Raw genomic sequence first — 17,017 nt, 5'->3', positions numbered from 1 at the left:
TCTGACATGTCACGTAAACCTTTCCAAGAAAGCCCAGGGTCAGTGGTGTCCCTGAGCGAGGCTAGACAGCAGACCTATTAAGCACGCAAGCCTGCAGGTCAGCCCAGCCAAGTGGTGGGGGCAGAGAGGAGGGATATCCCTGAGCAGGGGCTCCGAAGGCGGTTGGGGTTGAGGTAGCCAGGGCCTCGGGGGGGGGGGGGGGGGGCGGGGAAGCCCGGCCCCCTATGCCCCTAGATGGCCCTTACGCATTTCATCACTGCCTGGACGAGCTCTCACAGTCTGTCTGCCAGAGGCTGCGGCCAATCCCCAAAGCGGACCACACTGGGTCCTGACCCGAGGGTGCGAGCGCTCCCTGGGCGCTCCGTGGTGGGTGGGCCGCGTGTACACAGCCCAGATGAGAGTTCAAAGGCCAGAATGTCTGCCTGGATTGAGGTGTTTGGGGGTCGCCTGGCCGGCTCAGTGACTCTTGATAGTTGGGTTGTGAGTTCGAGCCCCATGTCGGATGTTGAACTTCCTCGAGAAAAGAAAGGCAAGAAAATAAACACTTGCTCAGGGTCACCCCCACCAAAGATCCTCCACGTGTGGGAAGCTAGTCTGTCCCGAAGCAGACACTTACCACCGCTGCCCGGGCTCCTAGCGTCTCTTCCTTAGACAGAGCAAGAGCTCCATGGTTCTGTCTCTCTTCTCTCCCTTCCCAGCAGCCCAGGGGCTGGAGGGGGGCTTTCTTTGCACCCTGAATCAGTTCAAACCACTCCTTTGTCAAAACCCTGCAGTGGCTGCCGTTCTGTGCAGAGAGAAGCTGCGTCCTTACAATGGTCTAGAGGCTCTGTGGTTTCTGCTTCCCTCTGCCCTGCTCACCCACCCCGCTCCTACCCTTTCCTCTGCCCAGTCTGTTCCAGCGATACTGAGCTTGCTGCTCCCGAACATGCCAAGTGAACGCCTGCCTCAGGGCCCTTGCCCCTCTTGCTCTTTCTGGAATGTTCTTCCCCGGGTGTTTACACAATGGGTTTCCTCACTTTCTTCAGGCCTCTGCTCCCATGTCCTGTCCTCAGAGAGCTCTTCTCTCTACAACCCACCTACAGTCCTGTGTCCACGTGCACCTGCCTGCTCCTTACTGTCCTGCACGGCACTCATCGGCCCCCTGCAAGGAACCCCACGTAGATTTTGCTGGTCGTACAACAGTGTCTGGCAAAGGCTGGTGCTCGATAACCGTTTCTGGACAAATGAATAAGAAGTAAACACGTGACTTCAGCCAAAATCAGTGACTATTAGGCTGAAAGAAATAATCGACTGTGCCTTCCGTTTGTACTCTTGTTCTTTTTCTTTTTTTAAGATTTATTTGAGATAGAAAGACAGAGAGCACGCGGCAGAGGGAGAGGGAGAAGCCGTTTTCCCGCCAAGCAGGAAGCCGGACACGGGGCTCAATCCCAGGACCCCAAGATCATGACCTGAGCTGAAGGCAGACGCTCAACCGACTGATCCCTCCAGGCGCCCCAGTCCTCTTGTTCCTGACTGAATCATGTATTTAACAGTCCTGGGGAGGGGCGTGAAAGAGGTACTCTGCAAATATCGGGGCTGCGAACGAGACCGGCCCAGCTCCCACGAGAGGGGTCGGGACTCCGCACGCTCCTTGGCGACGCCTCAGCCCCCCGAAGGCGCTCGTTGCTGCGCCTGCCCAGGTCCCTGAGGATCCAGCTCAGGCTCGACCTTCCTGGGTCTCTAAGCCCACAGCTGGCCACGGGACGTCTCTGACCCTCATTCAACAGCTCAGCCTCTCTAGGCCCTCTAGGGCTGCAAGTCCATGGGCTCCAGCACACCCCAGCCTCCCCTTGCCCCAACCACAAACTCGCTGCTTCTGCATTTGGGCTGCCGGATAAGGTCGGAAGACCTGCCAGCCGGCTTGCACCGCCCCTGCAAACCCAGGTTCCAACCCCAGCTTCTGCCCTCCGTGGGCCCTCCATCAGCCTCTGCAGCTCCCAGCTTCTGTCCCTTGGCTTCTGGCTCATACTCGGATTTCGTGAGCACACCAGGTCACCAGGGGCTGCCCAGAAACTTACCCATCCACCCCACACCGCCCACCTTCCTTTCAGTCCCAGAAGACAAGGGTCCCTACTGATGGTCAAGGTGAAGCTCGTCCTCCCCGTCTTTCGGGGCCCGCTGTAGCTCCCGATTCATGCAAAAACCAGACCCTCTCCCTGGCTCTCATCTTACTGGCCCGCGCCGTGGTGTTGGGACACTGCCCCGTTTCTGCTGGAGACCCTTCTGTCGCCCTCCGGCCCCCGGCAGCCTCCGGCAGGCCTCCCTCCAGGCCTGTAAGATGGGCGTTCCCAAGCCTCTGATCTCAGCCTTGTGCTCTCCTGTATACACCTTCCTACAGGAGGCCTTCCTGCCAGTCCAAGGCTCTTCACGTTGGTGAAGGACAGCCCTCTGTCCCCCGCAGGTCAGAAATATCAAGGCCGTCTTTAATCTTCCTGCCCTGATCTCTAGGTCTTCTTGATTCTCCCTCCGCGGGGACACTCGCAGGCCTCCTCCCACTTCACTGATGCAGCCCTCCCTCAGCGCTCATCCAAAGTATCCACACGGAACTCGTCTCCTGGCCCTTCTCCAATCCAGCTTCCATTCCGCAGCCAGCACTATCCTCCCATCCAAGGGGGACCTCATGGGTCCCCTGCTTCAAATCCCGCAGCGGTCTTGGACAGCACTGGCCGTCTGACGTGAGCTGACGGGTTTCCCTCTGTCAGAGGGTGAGCGGCCAGCGGACAAAGACCATGCCGCTTCCCTCGTGTCTAGCCCCGCGCCCGGCCCCCAGCGGTGCATCAGCAGGATCTGAGCGGAGGGTTCCAAGTCTTCTCCGAGGCAGCGTGGCTGGGCCAACAGCAGTCGGGCCGCGGTGGACCAGCGGCTTGCCGCCCGCACTCGGCTACTAGGCCTGGGCGACAACCCAGGCGACAACCTCTGTCAACCCAGGCCTCTCCAGCCGTCATGTGCGAGTGTCAGCACCGGCCTCAGCGAGGACGGCGCAAGCACCCAGGGGACCGAGCACCAAGCGCCCCGCCTGACCCATGGACACCACTGTTGTTGACAGCAGCCATTAACATCACAGGTAGAAAAGAGCCTCATGGCTTTCATTTTTAAGTAGGCTCCGTGCCCAGCGTGGAGCCCAACACGGGGCTTGAACTCACAACCCCAAGGTAAGGACCCGAGTGGAAACCAAGAGTCAGATGCTTAACCCTGAGCCACCCAGGCATTCCGAGTCCCAGGGTTTCAAGGCTGGAACCCTTGATGCCACATTTAGTACGTGGCAGAATCCCACTCCAACCACAGTGACAAGGTCACCGGCTCTCATGCCGCGAGCTGCTTGCCAGCGCCGGGAACGGGAGCGCTCTGGGAGCCGCACACCTGCTGCGGAGGGAGGACACTCAGGACGCACCTGGCACAGTCACTCGTGGGCATTTGTCTCTGCACTTGGATCCGGGCTCCTGTGCCCTGGGGCAAGTCCTAATCCTAGCACTGTTGACTTTGCTATTGTCAGCTGTGATCCTCTGTTAACCCAGGAATCAAACGACTCCTCCTTGCAGGCCCACTGTGGCCACTGGCAGGGGGGTGGGGGGTGCAGCGCCACCCCCCTACTCAGGGAAAGCCACTGGGTTTGAGGAATATTCAGAACACCGAGATGGCGTCTAGCAGGATACACCTCTCACCTTGCCCCTCCCCAAGCTTACCTGCAGAGGGGGTCTCTGAATCACAGCACCCCCTCCCGCTGGGAAGCAGTATCACCGGGAACATGTGTTTTCCCTACACGGGCTCCGGGCTCCATCCCAGGGACGGGCATTTCGGGGAAACACTTGATCAGGACTCACAAGGCAATCTGCAAGGGCGCTGGCCACCCTCAGAGGAAGCCAGGACCCTGGGAACAGTAGGGCAGAGAAGGAAGGGGACTTGGATAGAGGGGGTCCCGTGCAGCCTTGCAGGGCAAGCTGGGCTCTAACCAGGAACTGTGATGAGAGGAAACACGGAGGAAATGGTTGCAAGGTCCTCTGGGCCCCAACTTCTTCCTGGTGAGCAAACGGCTCCTGCCAGCCCTGCACCAAGACCAGACATGGCCGGAGCAGGACGGGGGGGTGGGGTGGGGTGGCTGGGTAAGGGGCCACCAGAGCCGCTGGCTGTTTACCCAGACGCACACAAAGCCGACCTCCAGTGAGACCTTCCCAGGTAGCTCCCAGTTTACTGATGACAAGTGGACTCCAACTTGCTCTCGAGTGTACTCCCCATTCTGGGTGCGGCCCTCCTTGATGATTCCCACCTGGAGGTGTGTGAGGACGCCTGGCACCTCTCCCAAGTGTCACAGACATTCCTTACGTCGGGCTCAGCAGGAACCAACTTGCTCAGGGCCCCACAGCTGCCTGGGCAAGCAGCCCCTTGCGGCCAGGACGGGACAGCAAGACCACGGCAAAGGTCTGGTGTGGCCACAGGAAACTCCCTGCTACTGGCTGCTGTGACGCGAACGCTGTCCCGGGAGCCAAACCAGCCAGTCAAGAGGGCACAAGTCCCGGAGCAGACGCCAAGGCCGCGTTCTCTCAAGACACAGCGTGCACAGTGATCCCAGACACGAGGTCAGGCCTGTGACTCACCTTCCCAAGCAGGACTGACCGGGCTGGCATCACCAAGCACCCGTCCCTCCCGCAGGCCCACCTGACTCACGCTGCCAGCCACATCCCCTCTGCGGGAAGGCGTCTTTGGGGTTTGGGGCGTCACTGTAGGCGTGCTCGGTTCACAGTGGGGACGAGGACGACGGAGCAGAGCACGTGGGCTACATGCAAAGGCTTGATCGGCGCTTCCTGATGACTTCCAGTGAACGGGGGGGCCGACGGTGCCATCCACCGAGACCCGCGGGCCCTTGCTCAGCCACAGCCCCGTAAGACCTCGTGCCAAGATTTTTCTGTTCCCCAAGTAAGCTCTATGTCCCACGGAGGGCTTGAACTCACGACTCCCGAGATCCAGAGCTGCATGCCTGACTTGAGCCAACCAGGCGCACCTCCTCCTGACGAAACTTTCTAACGGGAAGCCCTAACAGCAGCAGCACACACATTTCCGTTATAAAAGTTTATCGAGGGAATAATTTGAGTCTTTAGAGATAAAAGACTAAAAACCACGGAAACACTTAAAATTCTTTTTTAACCTACCAAGGGGGATCTACATTAAACAAACCCTCCAAGACCTTAGGAAAGAGACTGCTTTCCTAAGTCAGAAAAATTGATTCCCCAGTCACGCTCTTACCTCTACTGCCTTGGAGCCCGAAGGAGAATTGGACCTGCCCGGGGCCGGGCCCTCCGGAGGTCAGGGTGGGAAGGACGGGCGACAGGCGGGGACTCTCAGCTCAATGTGGAGTCTGGGATACACTGCCACCCCGCCAGGGTACTTGAGAGGGAAAGGGGGTGCTGCTTGTTACTTGAGAACAAAAGGCATAAAATGGGACCCGCAGCCTCCCCGGTGATAAGGCAGCTGGGACAGCGACACTGTGCAGGGGCCCTGCCCGTGGAGGTCGAAGGCCCACTGGAGGCTGGCACCCTGGGACCCGGGCTTAGCACCATGGAAGAGGGGAGCGGCGCGGGGCTGTGGAGGCCTTAACCAGACACACGACATGACGCCTGACGTGAGATCTCATAACTATTAAGCCCGGGGTGGGCGTGTGTCCCCCTCACAGCTGAGCTCTCCAGCAGGCAGAGCCCCGGTTCTCCGGGGTCAGCGCCCCCGCTGCCGCTAGTCTCTCGGGGGGCTCTGGGCCAGGTGCTGCTCCCACTCGACTTCGACCAACTTGTACAGCTCCATGGCGGCCTGCGCGTCTTCTACGGACGAATGTCCGCTCTTCCCAACCTGAACACGGAAGGGAGACAAGAGCGTGAAGCCATAAGAACCTCTCTCTTCCCTTCCCGACGGGCTCCCCCCGCCCGACACGCCACTGCCGCTGGGTTGGTGCAGGCAGGGCTCGAGTCCCGCACTCCTGTCCGCCCCGGGTCCTGCTGTGGGCTCTACATGCTGCGCTGCTCTGCGCTCGCCACACACGACGCTCCAGATCCCTGGTGGGCCTTCCAAGTCTGGCACCTTCCGCCCCTTCCACAGCCGCTCTCTACACAGCGTGCGCCGCCCTCCTGCCAGGCAGGCCGTCCTTCTCCCCGTGCAAGCGTGTCACAGGAGACCCAGATGCCCACTCTGCAGGCTCTCAGAGCACCACGATGTGCCTTCTCCCTTTCCCAGCCGGGCTTCTGCACACACCTGAAGGTGTTCCCTCTCCTGAACACCACCCCCCAACTCCAGGACACTGCGCAGCAGAGAACAGGAACTGTGGCCCTACATACAGGTGGAGAGACCATGGGGCCCCTTTGTGCCAAGCTCTTCCCATCAGAGCGGCCCGCCCGCATCTCCGTCCGGGGTGATTCTGGGGCCAGAGTCTGCAGCGAGGCAGCACGGAGGACCCCCCCCCCACGCCCGAGCAGAGGGCCTGGCAGCATCTGGGGAGTTGCTACCTGGATGTCCCGGTTCAGAAGCTTCTTGGTGAGAGTCTTCAGGGACATGGTGGCATTCTCTGGGCAGTCGGCCTTCCGGTTGAGGGGCGGGATGTGGGAGGTGTCACGGGTGAGGGACTTGGGGTGGAAGTACTGGAGGGCTTTGAAGTCGTTGTGGATGGCGTGTCCCACCACTATCTTCCCCGTGAGGATCTTCAAAATCTGCAACAGGCGCAGAGGATGTGGGGGTGAGGAGGCGGCGGCTGGGGGGGTCCTGCGTCCCAGAGGCTCAACGTGCCCACGGGTCCCTCCAGACTCTCTTCCACCACGCGCTCGCCCGCCTCATCCCCCCCACACAAGGTTCCTTCCATCTGAGGTCCACCTCCGCTCCCCCAGAGCAGCTGCTGCCCGTGGCGTGACCTGGTTTGGATTGAGCAGCGGCTCGTTTCCTCGTTTATCTCCACCCTGACAGCAGGTTACGTCGCCCAGTCCCAAATCCCAGTCCCGTGTAAGACGCCTGCTAACTCTCCAGTTCAGTTCAGGCTCCGTGACCCCCCCCAGCCATTGCCACGTGCTGGACACATGCAGTCGAAGACGGGCTCCACGGAGGTCACAGGAGTCCCAAGTCACAGGCAAATAGTCACGCACGTGGGGCTTTTCTGGGGGTTGGGTCTATGGTTTCCATCAGACCCTGGAAGGGCCTACGAGCTACGAAAGAGACTCGGGCTGCAGAGGGAAGCGGTCCAGCAGCCTGGAACGCCAGCGCCGCTGCTCTCCTCGTTCCCCAGCTGCCCGGGAACCTTATTCACACCAGTCTCGAGACCAAGCAATAACCTTTTGCCGTTTCAGGATCTTAAAGCAGGAGAACAACCAAAGGATGTGCCATGAGGTCTGAAGGCCATTCCCCAAGTGGGGCCCCATTTGTGAACAAGAGCAGCAGTCCTGTGGTCAGTGCAGAACCCCCAGGAGCCCCCAAACGGGGCCAGACCCCCTAGCCTCACACCCCAGCGTGGGCACCGGGAAGGGCATCAGGATGAAAACCGGATGGGAGTCCACGATGAACGAGGTCCCTGCGGGTTCCGACCGCAACTGCCATTTGCCGCCGCCAACACCTTCGCTGGGCGTTCATTCGACACACAGCCCTCCTCCGAGGTAAGCGGAGTTGAGATCTCAGACCCATTCCACCTCCCGCCTCTCCCCAGCCCTGCTCAGCGGTGCCCACGGTCTGCGGCCCTTCCTCCCAAGTACTCTCTAGGATCGGCCCCGTCCGCTCTGACGAAGCTCCTCGACGGTCAGGACGAGAACACAACCGGCAGAACAGACAGAGCGGCCGGCCGGAGAACGCGGAGCGGAAGCCACCGACGCAAACCACGGGCGCCCCCTGGAGGCCCCCTGAGGCGGCCGCTTCCTCTCCACCTCCTCCCGCCCCTCCAGTCACCCTTTCCCTGTCCCTCCGCGCAGCTCCCCCGTCGGGCCTCCAGAACGGGCCACCAAAGGGAGGTGTGCTCCGCGAGTGAAGCGAGAGCCCGACACGCCTGCCCCGTGAGTTACATCCCCTCCGCTTCAGGCCACCTGCCCCAGGTGCGTACAGCACCCTGCGCAGGCGGCCCCCGCTGGTCCCACGCCTGCCACGCTGAAGCTTGAGAACCGTCTCCACCTCTCCGTGCTCAACCCCAAACTCCAGCTCTACCAGCCATTCCCAAACGGAGCCCTTTCCCTCGCCCTTCGCGGCTGCTGCTCTGCCCCTGGGCAGCGGTTCCCTCCCTGTGTGGATTCCCAGTTCCCAGAGGAGAAATGGTTTCGGGAGCGCAGGTAGGTCTCAGCTGCCCCGGTTCGGTCACGGCAGCGACCTGGAACTTCCCGGACTCTCAGCCTGCCTCACCTCAGCGGGAAGCCCACTTCACCTTCACCTCCTTCTCAGGCTGACCCCGCTGGCTGAGGAAGGGCCCGCGCCTCGCTGTGTCCAGTGCACCCCATGCCTCTCACCTGGCCCCGGGCGACCTTGAAGGGGGTAGCATTCACCATGTGCTGCTTCCGGATGCCACTCCACCTGGTCCGGTAGTCCACGATGTGGCAGGGGGGAAGGACGTACTCATCATAGAGCACGTCTCCATGGTAGCTGACGATGCTACATCGGGCCAGGGAGCTGACGTGCCCCTTGGGTCCCGTGCCCACCATCTCACAGTCAATGGCCACCATCTTCTTCGGCATCTTCTGAGATGCTGCGGAACACTTATCGCCCGAATGAGGTTGGGGGGAGCTCTGTGGGGCATTCTTCTGAGTAAGGTTCTTCTGGGGGCCCTTCTTGTGGGGGCGAGCTGGATGGTTCCTAATCTTTGGGAGGGCACTCTGGAACTCCTCCAGCAAATCTACCTTTGCCACCGCAGACCCAGCCTTCTGCGCAGGGGCTGGGGTCAGCCACGGCACTGCAGCCTTCTTGTCCAGGGACTGCTCTGGTCCACTGCTGGAGGCAACGGTCTTCTTTTTTGGAAGGGGAGAGACCTTCCAAGCGCCATCCGCGCTGGAAGTCTCCCCTTTCTTTGCAGGTTCTGAGTTCAGCTTAGGCGCCTTGCTCGGTGGCTGGTTCTTCTTATTCAGAAAGCCCCTCCGTTCCAAGAGTCGCCGCTTCCTGACGAATTTACGGTGCTTGGCATTCCCCTCAAATCCTTTTTTGGGGGGAGGCGCACCAAAATCCAGATTGAGGAGCAAGGTAGACATGAGAACAGCGGATGGCGAGGGCGCAGGTGGGAAGAATGGTTACTGACAGGAAGACGGAGGACTCATCCTCTGCCGAACCCCACGGGCCGACATCGGGAGGTCTGGAGGACACCCTGGGGAAGAAAGCGAACCTCGTAACCGAGCCGGCTCCGCTGGGGAACGGTAAGACCCACCTGCGGGGGGGCTTAAGGCTGGAAAGACAGCAGAGCCACCCGCCAGAGTGGGAATGAACCCGGAACGGGAAACGCTGTTCGGAGCACGGTCCGAGCCGGGAAGCCAAGACGCTGGCGCGGCCCCCAGCTCACCAGCTGCAAGGCTCGCAAGGGTCACCTGCCCTCGGCCGAGCTCAGTCTCATTCCGAAACCGAGGGGGCTGTCGGGCCAACGAGCTCGAAGTCGGAGCCCGGCGAGCCAGAACCGGGGAGCTCCATCGTCCGCCCGGGCGGGGAGGTCTTAGTGTGGTCGCGGGCAGTGGAGGGGCCGGGCCAGGGGGTCTGGATCGCCCCGCCCCCCCGCGCGGCTCCCTCGGCCCCCGGTGCGGGGACCCCCGCGCGCATCGCACCTCAGCCCCGCTCCCGACACAGGCCCTCTGACAACACCCATCCGCCGGGGGAACCGCCGCTGCGGGCCGCCTACGTTGGCGAGCACGCCGGTGGGGGGGGGGGTCCGGCCACAGCGAGCGCCCCTCGCGCCCACACCTACCTCCCAGCGGCCCCGCTAGGAGCGGAAGCGCCCGGAGCCGGATGCGGAAGTCGGAGCGCGCCGGCGAGGCCCCGGCCGGTAGGCGCGCGGGTTGGACCGCGCCGGGGGCCGGCGTGCGCGCGCCCGCAGCGCCCCCGCCTCCGGGAGCGAGGCCAGGGACTCCGAGTGCGTGAGCAGCGGCAGTGGCGGCGGCGGCGGCGGCGGCGTGGGGGGCGGCGGGGGCGGGATGCGCTCCCCGGCCCCTCTAGCCCCGTGGAGGTACAACTCGAAGGTGGGGAGGCCGCGCCTCGCGAGAAACGCCGCTCGCGGGACCGGCCCCACTTCCGGGGCAGGCGGGAACTGCGCAGGGAGGGGCGGGCCCGGGCGCCGCGGCACGCCTCTGTGACGCCGTGCGCGGCGCCCCGCCCCACGTGTGCGCCCGCGCCGCTTCGCGAGCTGTGACGTCAGGGGGAGCGTCGGGTCTTCCGCCCCAGCGGCCGGCGGGGTAAGAGGTGTCGGGGGTGTGGGGAGCCGAGGGTCCTCCTCCCGTGGCCCCGACCCTGGTCCCCGCGCAGCGCGCGCTCGCGGCCGACGCCCCGGCTGGCCCCCGGGATGCCGGGCGTCTCGGCGCGCGGCCTCTCTCCGGAGCAGCGGAGACAGCTGGCGGTGAAGCTCACGCGCGTGCTGGCGCGCTACCGCCCTATCCTGGACGCCTACATCATCGTGAGCCCGGGGTGTGGGCGGGGCTGGGGGCGCGGCGGGAGGGGTGCGCGCGGCGGGCGGAGGGCCGCGGGGTGGCTTTTGCCCCGTCCTCCGCGCGTCTGTGCAGGAGGGGGTCCTCCGCCCTCCGTGTTCAGCTGACGTGCGCGTGAGGACTCCTGACCTCGGGGCGGCTGCTCGCCTCGCACGTCCCGAGGGAGGCGCGGACGCGGGCGCGCTGTCCCGGAATCCGCCCCGCTGTGGCTGAACCCCTGGCTCAGCGGGGCGTGGAGTTAGAGCTTCGGGGTCGGGCTACCTTCCTGCCTCCTTCGCCGGGTCAGCCGAGGCCTTTAAAGAAACTCCGAGCCCCGGCTTCTCCGCCGTGGTCTTCACCGCTGTCTGAAGGCTCACGGGGAAGCGTGAGGGAGCCGGTGGGTGAATGGCACCGGCGTCCACGGACGCGTTCGGCCCCCAGACCCAGAAGCACCCTTGACGCAGCTCTCTCCTTCGCTGATGTGCCCTCGAGGCCTTCCCTGAGCTCTGCCTGCAGGATAGATACCAGGTTCACCCGTTTGTTCCCATCTCCATTGCTACCCCCGGGGGGCCAAGCCACTGTCCTCTCGCTCCTGGACCGCTTTCTGACTGATGTCTGTGTCCGCTCTGTGACCACTTCTTCACAAAGCAGCCTGATTGATCTTAAAACCTACTGGCTGGGTCAGTGGTAGAGTAGTAAGTCTGAGCCTCAGGTTGGGTGTAGAGTTTGCTTAAGAGGAAAAAAAGAAGGGGCGCCTGGGTGGCTCAGTGGGTTAAGCCTCTGCCTTCTGCTCAGGTCGTGATCCCAGGGTCCTGGGATCGAGCCCCACATCGGGCTCTCTGCTCAGCGGGGAGCCTGCTTCCTCCTCTCTCTCTGCCTGTCTCTCTGCCTACTTGTGATCTCTCTGTCTGTCAAATAGATAGATAAATAAATAAAATCTTTGAAAAAGAAAAAAAAATGCTGCCTTGTTTCCTCGATGCTTTCATGAGATCTTAACTCCTCACTGTTACCTAGAAAACGCTGCACAGTCTGCGCCCTGCTGCCTCTTGAAGGCCATCACGCTGGTTCCCCCACATTCACTCTCCACACGTACTCTGGCCTGATTTCTGTTCTGCAGACATGGTGGGCACCTGGGCCTTTGCACTTACTCGTGTGCCTGAATGTTTTCCTGCACAGGAAGGCAGTAGAACAGAGGGGTTAGGGGCAAGAACTAGAGTCCAGTCGGTTTCAGATCCCAGCTTTGCTACTTAACTAGGTTTTCGAGTTGGACAAGTTGCTGAACTGCAGCGCGCAGTCTCCTTAGGTATAAGATGGGAGCCGAGCGACTACTTACAGGTTTGGTTGAAGATTAAATGCGTTGATACAGGGAAAATGTTGTGGGCAGCGCCTGGCATATTAAAGTCTTTGATAAGTGTTTCCTGTTAGCGGGACTTTTAAAAGACTCTATTTGCTTGAGAGAGGGAGAGAGCACAGAAAGATAGTGAAAGGGAGAAGCAGGCTTCCGGCTGGCAGAGAGCCCAGTTTGTGGCTTGATCCCAGGACCCTGGGATCATGACCTGAGCTGAAGGCAGATCCACTTTGTTTGGATGAGATCTTTTAAGATCTACCCTGAGCAACTTTCAAATATGCAGTCCAGTATTGCTAGCTATAGTCAGCCTGCCGTACGTTACTTCTCCGAGATGTGTTTGTTTTATAACCAGCAGTTTGCTCTCTTTGGCCCCACATCCTCCCTCCCCCCGCAACTACTGCCTGGCCTTTCTCATCTGCCTTTGTGTGTCCATCATCCGCGTCTGGGCTCGAGCGCCAGCTCCTCAGACAAGTCGTCCCTGTTGCTCTCTCTGGAGGAGTGCTCTCTCAGACTCCGTCAGACCCGCTTGATCAGGGTTTTACGGTCTGCCTGGCATTTGATGCAACTTGGAGTTACTTTTTTTTTTTGGTCAGTTTTTCGAGAACAAGAACAGTGTCTGTTTCTTTGTGTGTTCTCTGAGCCTAGACTGGAGCTTGGTGCGTGAGCAGAACTCCAGAACGGGTGGGGAACAGCGTGTGACTAAAGATGCCGTCTGGCACGTGAGTGTCCAGCACGCATAACGGCAGAGTGCTCAATGGCAGCGTGCTGACACCACAGGCCGTCACTGTGCTGTTGCCCATGCAGCGGTGAAGACGCTGGCCCCGCTCTCAGGCTCAGCCGTGTGGAGCAGACACAGAGCAGCAGGCGGGGAAAGTGCAGCAAGGAGAGGCGGGTCCGGGTGCTGCCTGGGCCCCTGGGGTGTGGGGGGGAGCAGTGACCAGGCTGGGGAGGGGCACCTCCTGGCTGCAGCCAGCGGCCCTGTGTCTGGAGGGCCCGGGAGGAGTGGGGAGGGCAGTGGCCAGCCCGCTTCTCCCCTCCTGCAGGAATTCTTCACAGACAACCTGTGGGCCACACTCCCAGGCTCATGGCAGGAAGCGCTGGATGGACTGAAGCCTCCCCAGCTGGCCACACAGCTGCTGGGGGTGCCCGGGGAAGGGGAAGTGGTCAGGTATGGGCAAGAGGGGCCCCGGGCTGGGGGACTCAGGCTCACAGTCTCCCCGGGGCTTCCTGGGTTGCAGACTGGCGCGGTTGGGTTGCAACGGAGCTGTTCACTGGGGGCCCGGCCGGCCTGTCGCAGGTACAGCTCGGTGTGGCCCCTCTCCCTGCTCGCCCTGAAGTCCACAGCCTGTGCCCTGGCCTTTACCCGGACACCTGGGTTTCAGACCCCCTCCGAGTTCCTGGAGAACCCCAGCCAGAGCTCCCGCCTGACAGCTCCGTTCCGGAAACACGTCAGGGCCAAGAAGCAGCACGAGATCCGGAGGCTGGGAGAGGTGAGACGGCTGGCGTGCGGCGGCGTGTGGGAGCACACGCTGTGGGTTACCGCGCTGTGGGCACCTTGTGTCGCCTGCATGACGGCCCTGGGCAGGCGTGCCATAATCCTGCCTCGAGGCTGCCTTTGGGTCACCTGTTCCTCCTTTGGATGGGTTGGTTGGCGGCTGTGTCCAAATCACTGTCCTCTTCCCGTTTCCCACCGCCACCGTCTGCTCTGGGCTTCCCGGCGGGGCTCCTCTGCTTGTTGGTACTGAGAGGAGCAGGGAGTGGAGCCTGAGCCTGGGGTCAGCGCCCTTCCTCTGGGTTTCCACATCTCCTGTCTCTTCGTGGCCCCCCCCATCTCCCTCCACCCCCTGCAGCCCCTCCCCCCTCACTGTGGGTGTTTGCTCTGGGAACCGAGGACCAGTGGCCAGGAGAGCTTTGTTCCCGCCTCTTGTAGTTGGTGAAGAAGCTGAGTGACCTCACGGGCTGCACCCAGGTTGTGGATATAGGTTCAGGCCAGGTGGGTCAGACCCCCAATATTCTGCGGTTTGGGGTTTGGGGTTTCTTTTCTTGAGTTGTGGGGATAGAAGGCAGGAGGCAGGTCGTGAGGCCACGGGCCCCTGGAAGCAGGTGCTGGGGAGTGGTGGAAGTTGGCCGGGCGGATAAGCTTTCTGGGGGTCTGGGCCACCGCGAGGGAGCTCAGGGGAGGGGCACTGAACAGGGCTGTCTCCGTCCTCGCTCTCGTGACCCCAGGGCCATCTCTCCCGGTACATGTCCCTGGGGCTGGGGCTGACGGTGAAGAGCGTTGAAGGGGATCCGAGACTGGTGGAGAGAGCCCAGCGCCTGGACCAGGAGCTCCTGCAGGCTCTGGAGAAAGAGGAGAAGAGGCACCCACAGGTAGGCCGGCTTTCCCTGCAGCCGGGGCCGCGGGCGGGGTTTGGTTGGCTGGACTGGGGCACGGAGGCTGGACCTGCTCTTTCCCGTTTCCGGGGTTGAGATGGTGCCGTCTCTAATCCTGCTGCCCTCCCCCTCCCCCACCGCCGCCCGAGGGCGCCCTTTCATCAGAGCCTCAGATCTTACAGGGACTTTCTGGTTACCAAGTGCTTTCCACCCTGTGTGTTCTGCTCCGCCTGCCAGCCGGCCGGTCAGGTACCAGGCTGCTGACGGATGAGGGCACTGGGACTCGGGGAGGAGGTTTGCAGTTCCCTGGGAGGGGCCCAGAGTTCAGCCCGGCTCCTGATTCAAGGTTCAGTTGTCCCATTTCCCAGCTTCTCTCCCTCCTGGGAAGGAATGCAGAGGACACACCTCTTCCTGTGACCCGAGGTGGCACGGGGACAGCGGACAGACCTTACACCGGCCCTCGTTCTGTCCTACCCCCACAGGTGGTCCTTGCCGGCCCCCGCTGCTCCCCACAACATGTCGTTAGGTGGGTAGAGCCCACGGCCCTGTGCGAGGAGCTGCTGCTTCCCCTGGAGACCCTGCCTCGGGGCGGGGCCCGCCTGCTGCTGACTGGCCTCCATGCGTGCGGGGACCTGAGCGTCGCCCTGCTGAGGCACTTCTCCTGCCCGGAGGTGGTGGCGCTGGCCTCGGTGGGCTGCTGCTACATGAAGCTGAGCGACCCTGGTGGCTACCCGCTGAGTCAGTGGGTGGCCGGGCTGCCAGGCCACCAGCTGCCCTACCGGCTGCGGGAGGGAGCCTGCCACGCCCTGGAGGAGTACGCAGGGCGGCTGCGGAGATCCGGCCCCGGCCTCCGCGCCCACTGCTACCGGGCAGCCCTGGAGACCGTCGTCCGGGGGGCCCGGCCTGAGCTCCGGAGGCCTGGCGTGCAGGGGATCCCCAGGGTCCACGAGCTCAAGATCGAAGAGTGAGACTGGGGGGGGTGGGGGGCGGGGGGGAGGGGGCATCACCGCCTGAAGGTCTGATTCCCTCCCAGCCTTGCTTGTTGGCTTATTCTCAAGTCCTAAATGTGCCAGGTCGGTGCATGTTGAGGTCTCGGGGGCAGTTCTCTAAATTTCTTGAGAAGGCAGTTGTCGCTCTCTTACGTGGGAGCTATTGAAGTTTTTTAAATGCTGAAAATATAGTTAAATAATGGGACAGATCTGGCTGAAGATATGTTTTGCAATTAATTTGCTACTGGACAGACCGTTCACGGCCAGAGAAACGTTTGAAAATGCGTTGTAGGGGGACACACGTGAAGCAAAGTTGCAGTCGAACGAGGAATGGACGGTTTTGACGGGCAGTGGAGGTTCTTAAACCCAAACTGAGTGCCGCCTGTGGCCCCTGCAGGTACGTGCAGCGGGGGCTCCAGCGGGTGGGGCTGGACCCCCGGCTGCCACTGAATCTGGCCGCCCTGCGGGCCCACCTGTCCCAGGAGAACCGGGTGGTGGCCTTCTTCAGCCTGGCGCTGCTGCTTGCCCCGCTAGTGGAGACGCTGATTCTGCTGGACCGGCTGCTCTACCTTCAGGAGCAGGGTGAGCGCAGCCTGGCCTGCCCTGCCGGGGTGGGGGACAAGACGCGGGGTGGGTGGGGCCGGAGTGCTGGGGCTCCTCCTCCAGGCCCCCAGCCCCCCACACCTGTTGGGCCGCCCAGGGGTGGGAGCCCGGTCAGTGCAGATCGCTGCAGAATCAGATTCCAACCTTGGGCCGCATTTTTTTCTTTAAAGGATTTTATTTATTTATTTGACAGAGATCACAAGTAGGCAGAGAGGCAGGCGGGGGGGGGGGGGGGGGGGGCAGGCTCCCTGCTGAGCAGAGCCTGATGTGGGTTGATCCCAGGACCCCGAGATTACGACCCAGCCGAAGGCAGAGGCTTAACCCACTGAGCCACCCAGGTGCCCCCCTGAGGCGCATTTTAAGCCAGAACCCCAGGCTTCAAGAACGTACAGTGGACATCGTATTCCTGGTAGAGAACTGGGTCTGCTTAGACACCCTGAAGCCTTCCCCGGGGGTAACGGGCTCTGCCCACAGGCTGCCAGGGGATGACTGAGAGTCAGCTCTCTTCCTTCCTGAGTAGCCCTGCCACTTTCTCCCAGGCTTCCACGCTGAGCTCCTGCCCATCTTCAGTCCTGAGCTCTCTCCTAGAAACCTGGTTCTGGTGGCTACAAAGAGGCCGCTGGGGGAAGCCTTCTCTCTTCTGGAGACTGAAGACCGCTGACAGACACCATCTGAGACTACCCAGCCCCACCACTCAGAGAGCCAGCATCCTCTACCCTTGTTCCCTGTGTTTGTGTTCTACGATGTAAAGATGTATTTTTAATTTATTAAACAAGTGTAGTCTTCATCTCTGCCATTATTGGTCAGCGTGGAAAAGGACAGATGTCCGCCTCCTCTGGGAAGATGCTGAGGTGCGGCAGCTGGGCCTCACGCCCCCCCACCCCTACCGCCCGCCCCCGTGGGAGGCACCCCATCCCTCACGGGTCTCTTGCCTAGCAGGCTGCAGGCCCTGCCCTGGGGGAGGCTGGCAAACTTCCATCCAGGTTCTGGCAGTACGTGAGGAGGCCCCTTCCTTCAGTCCCAGAAACAGTGCCGGCGTCAGGTGGCTCCATCTACCGGAAGGCAACAGC

The 17,017-nt window shown here is 61.9% G+C and overlaps 2 protein-coding genes across 11 annotated transcripts; one reads left to right on the top strand and one right to left on the bottom strand.

Moving 5' to 3' along the window:
- Positions 1-5,088: 5,088 nt before the first annotated feature.
- Positions 5,089-10,069, bottom strand: ISG20L2 (interferon stimulated exonuclease gene 20 like 2). Of its 3 annotated transcripts, none has more exons than XM_047704427.1 (4): positions 9,923-10,069; positions 8,490-9,334; positions 6,525-6,725; positions 5,089-5,874 (listed from the first exon to the last, which is right to left on the bottom strand). In XM_047704427.1, exons 2-4 carry the CDS (start codon positions 9,219-9,221, stop codon positions 5,761-5,763), a joined length of 1,047 nt encoding a protein of 348 aa, XP_047560383.1. In that variant the 5' UTR covers positions 9,222-9,334; positions 9,923-10,069; the 3' UTR covers positions 5,089-5,760. The 3 variants fall into 3 exon arrangements, with proteins under 3 accessions (XP_047560383.1, XP_047560384.1, XP_047560385.1); XM_047704428.1 differs by having other exon boundaries at positions 9,919-10,063; XM_047704429.1 differs by lacking the exon at positions 9,923-10,069 and adding an exon at positions 9,783-9,805.
- Positions 10,055-16,734, top strand: METTL25B (methyltransferase like 25B). 8 transcript variants are annotated; one of them, XM_047704421.1, is made up of 8 exons: positions 10,055-10,180; positions 13,026-13,150; positions 13,365-13,472; positions 13,913-13,975; positions 14,209-14,352; positions 14,838-15,319; positions 15,742-15,926; positions 16,487-16,734. In XM_047704421.1, exons 2-8 carry the CDS (start codon positions 13,067-13,069, stop codon positions 16,606-16,608), a joined length of 1,188 nt encoding a protein of 395 aa, XP_047560377.1. In that variant the 5' UTR covers positions 10,055-10,180; positions 13,026-13,066; the 3' UTR covers positions 16,609-16,734. The 8 variants fall into 8 exon arrangements, with proteins under 8 accessions (XP_047560377.1, XP_047560373.1, XP_047560375.1 ...); XM_047704417.1 differs by lacking the exon at positions 10,055-10,180 and adding an exon at positions 10,368-10,624 and having other exon boundaries at positions 13,280-13,472; XM_047704420.1 differs by lacking the exon at positions 10,055-10,180 and adding an exon at positions 10,400-10,624.
- Positions 16,735-17,017: the final 283 nt, after the last annotated feature.

The sequence above is a fragment of the Lutra lutra genome, chromosome 15, assembly GCF_902655055.1.
Source record: "Lutra lutra chromosome 15, mLutLut1.2, whole genome shotgun sequence".
Lineage (NCBI taxonomy): Eukaryota > Metazoa > Chordata > Mammalia > Carnivora > Mustelidae > Lutra > Lutra lutra.
This window is presented reverse-complemented; position numbering and strand designations above follow the sequence as displayed.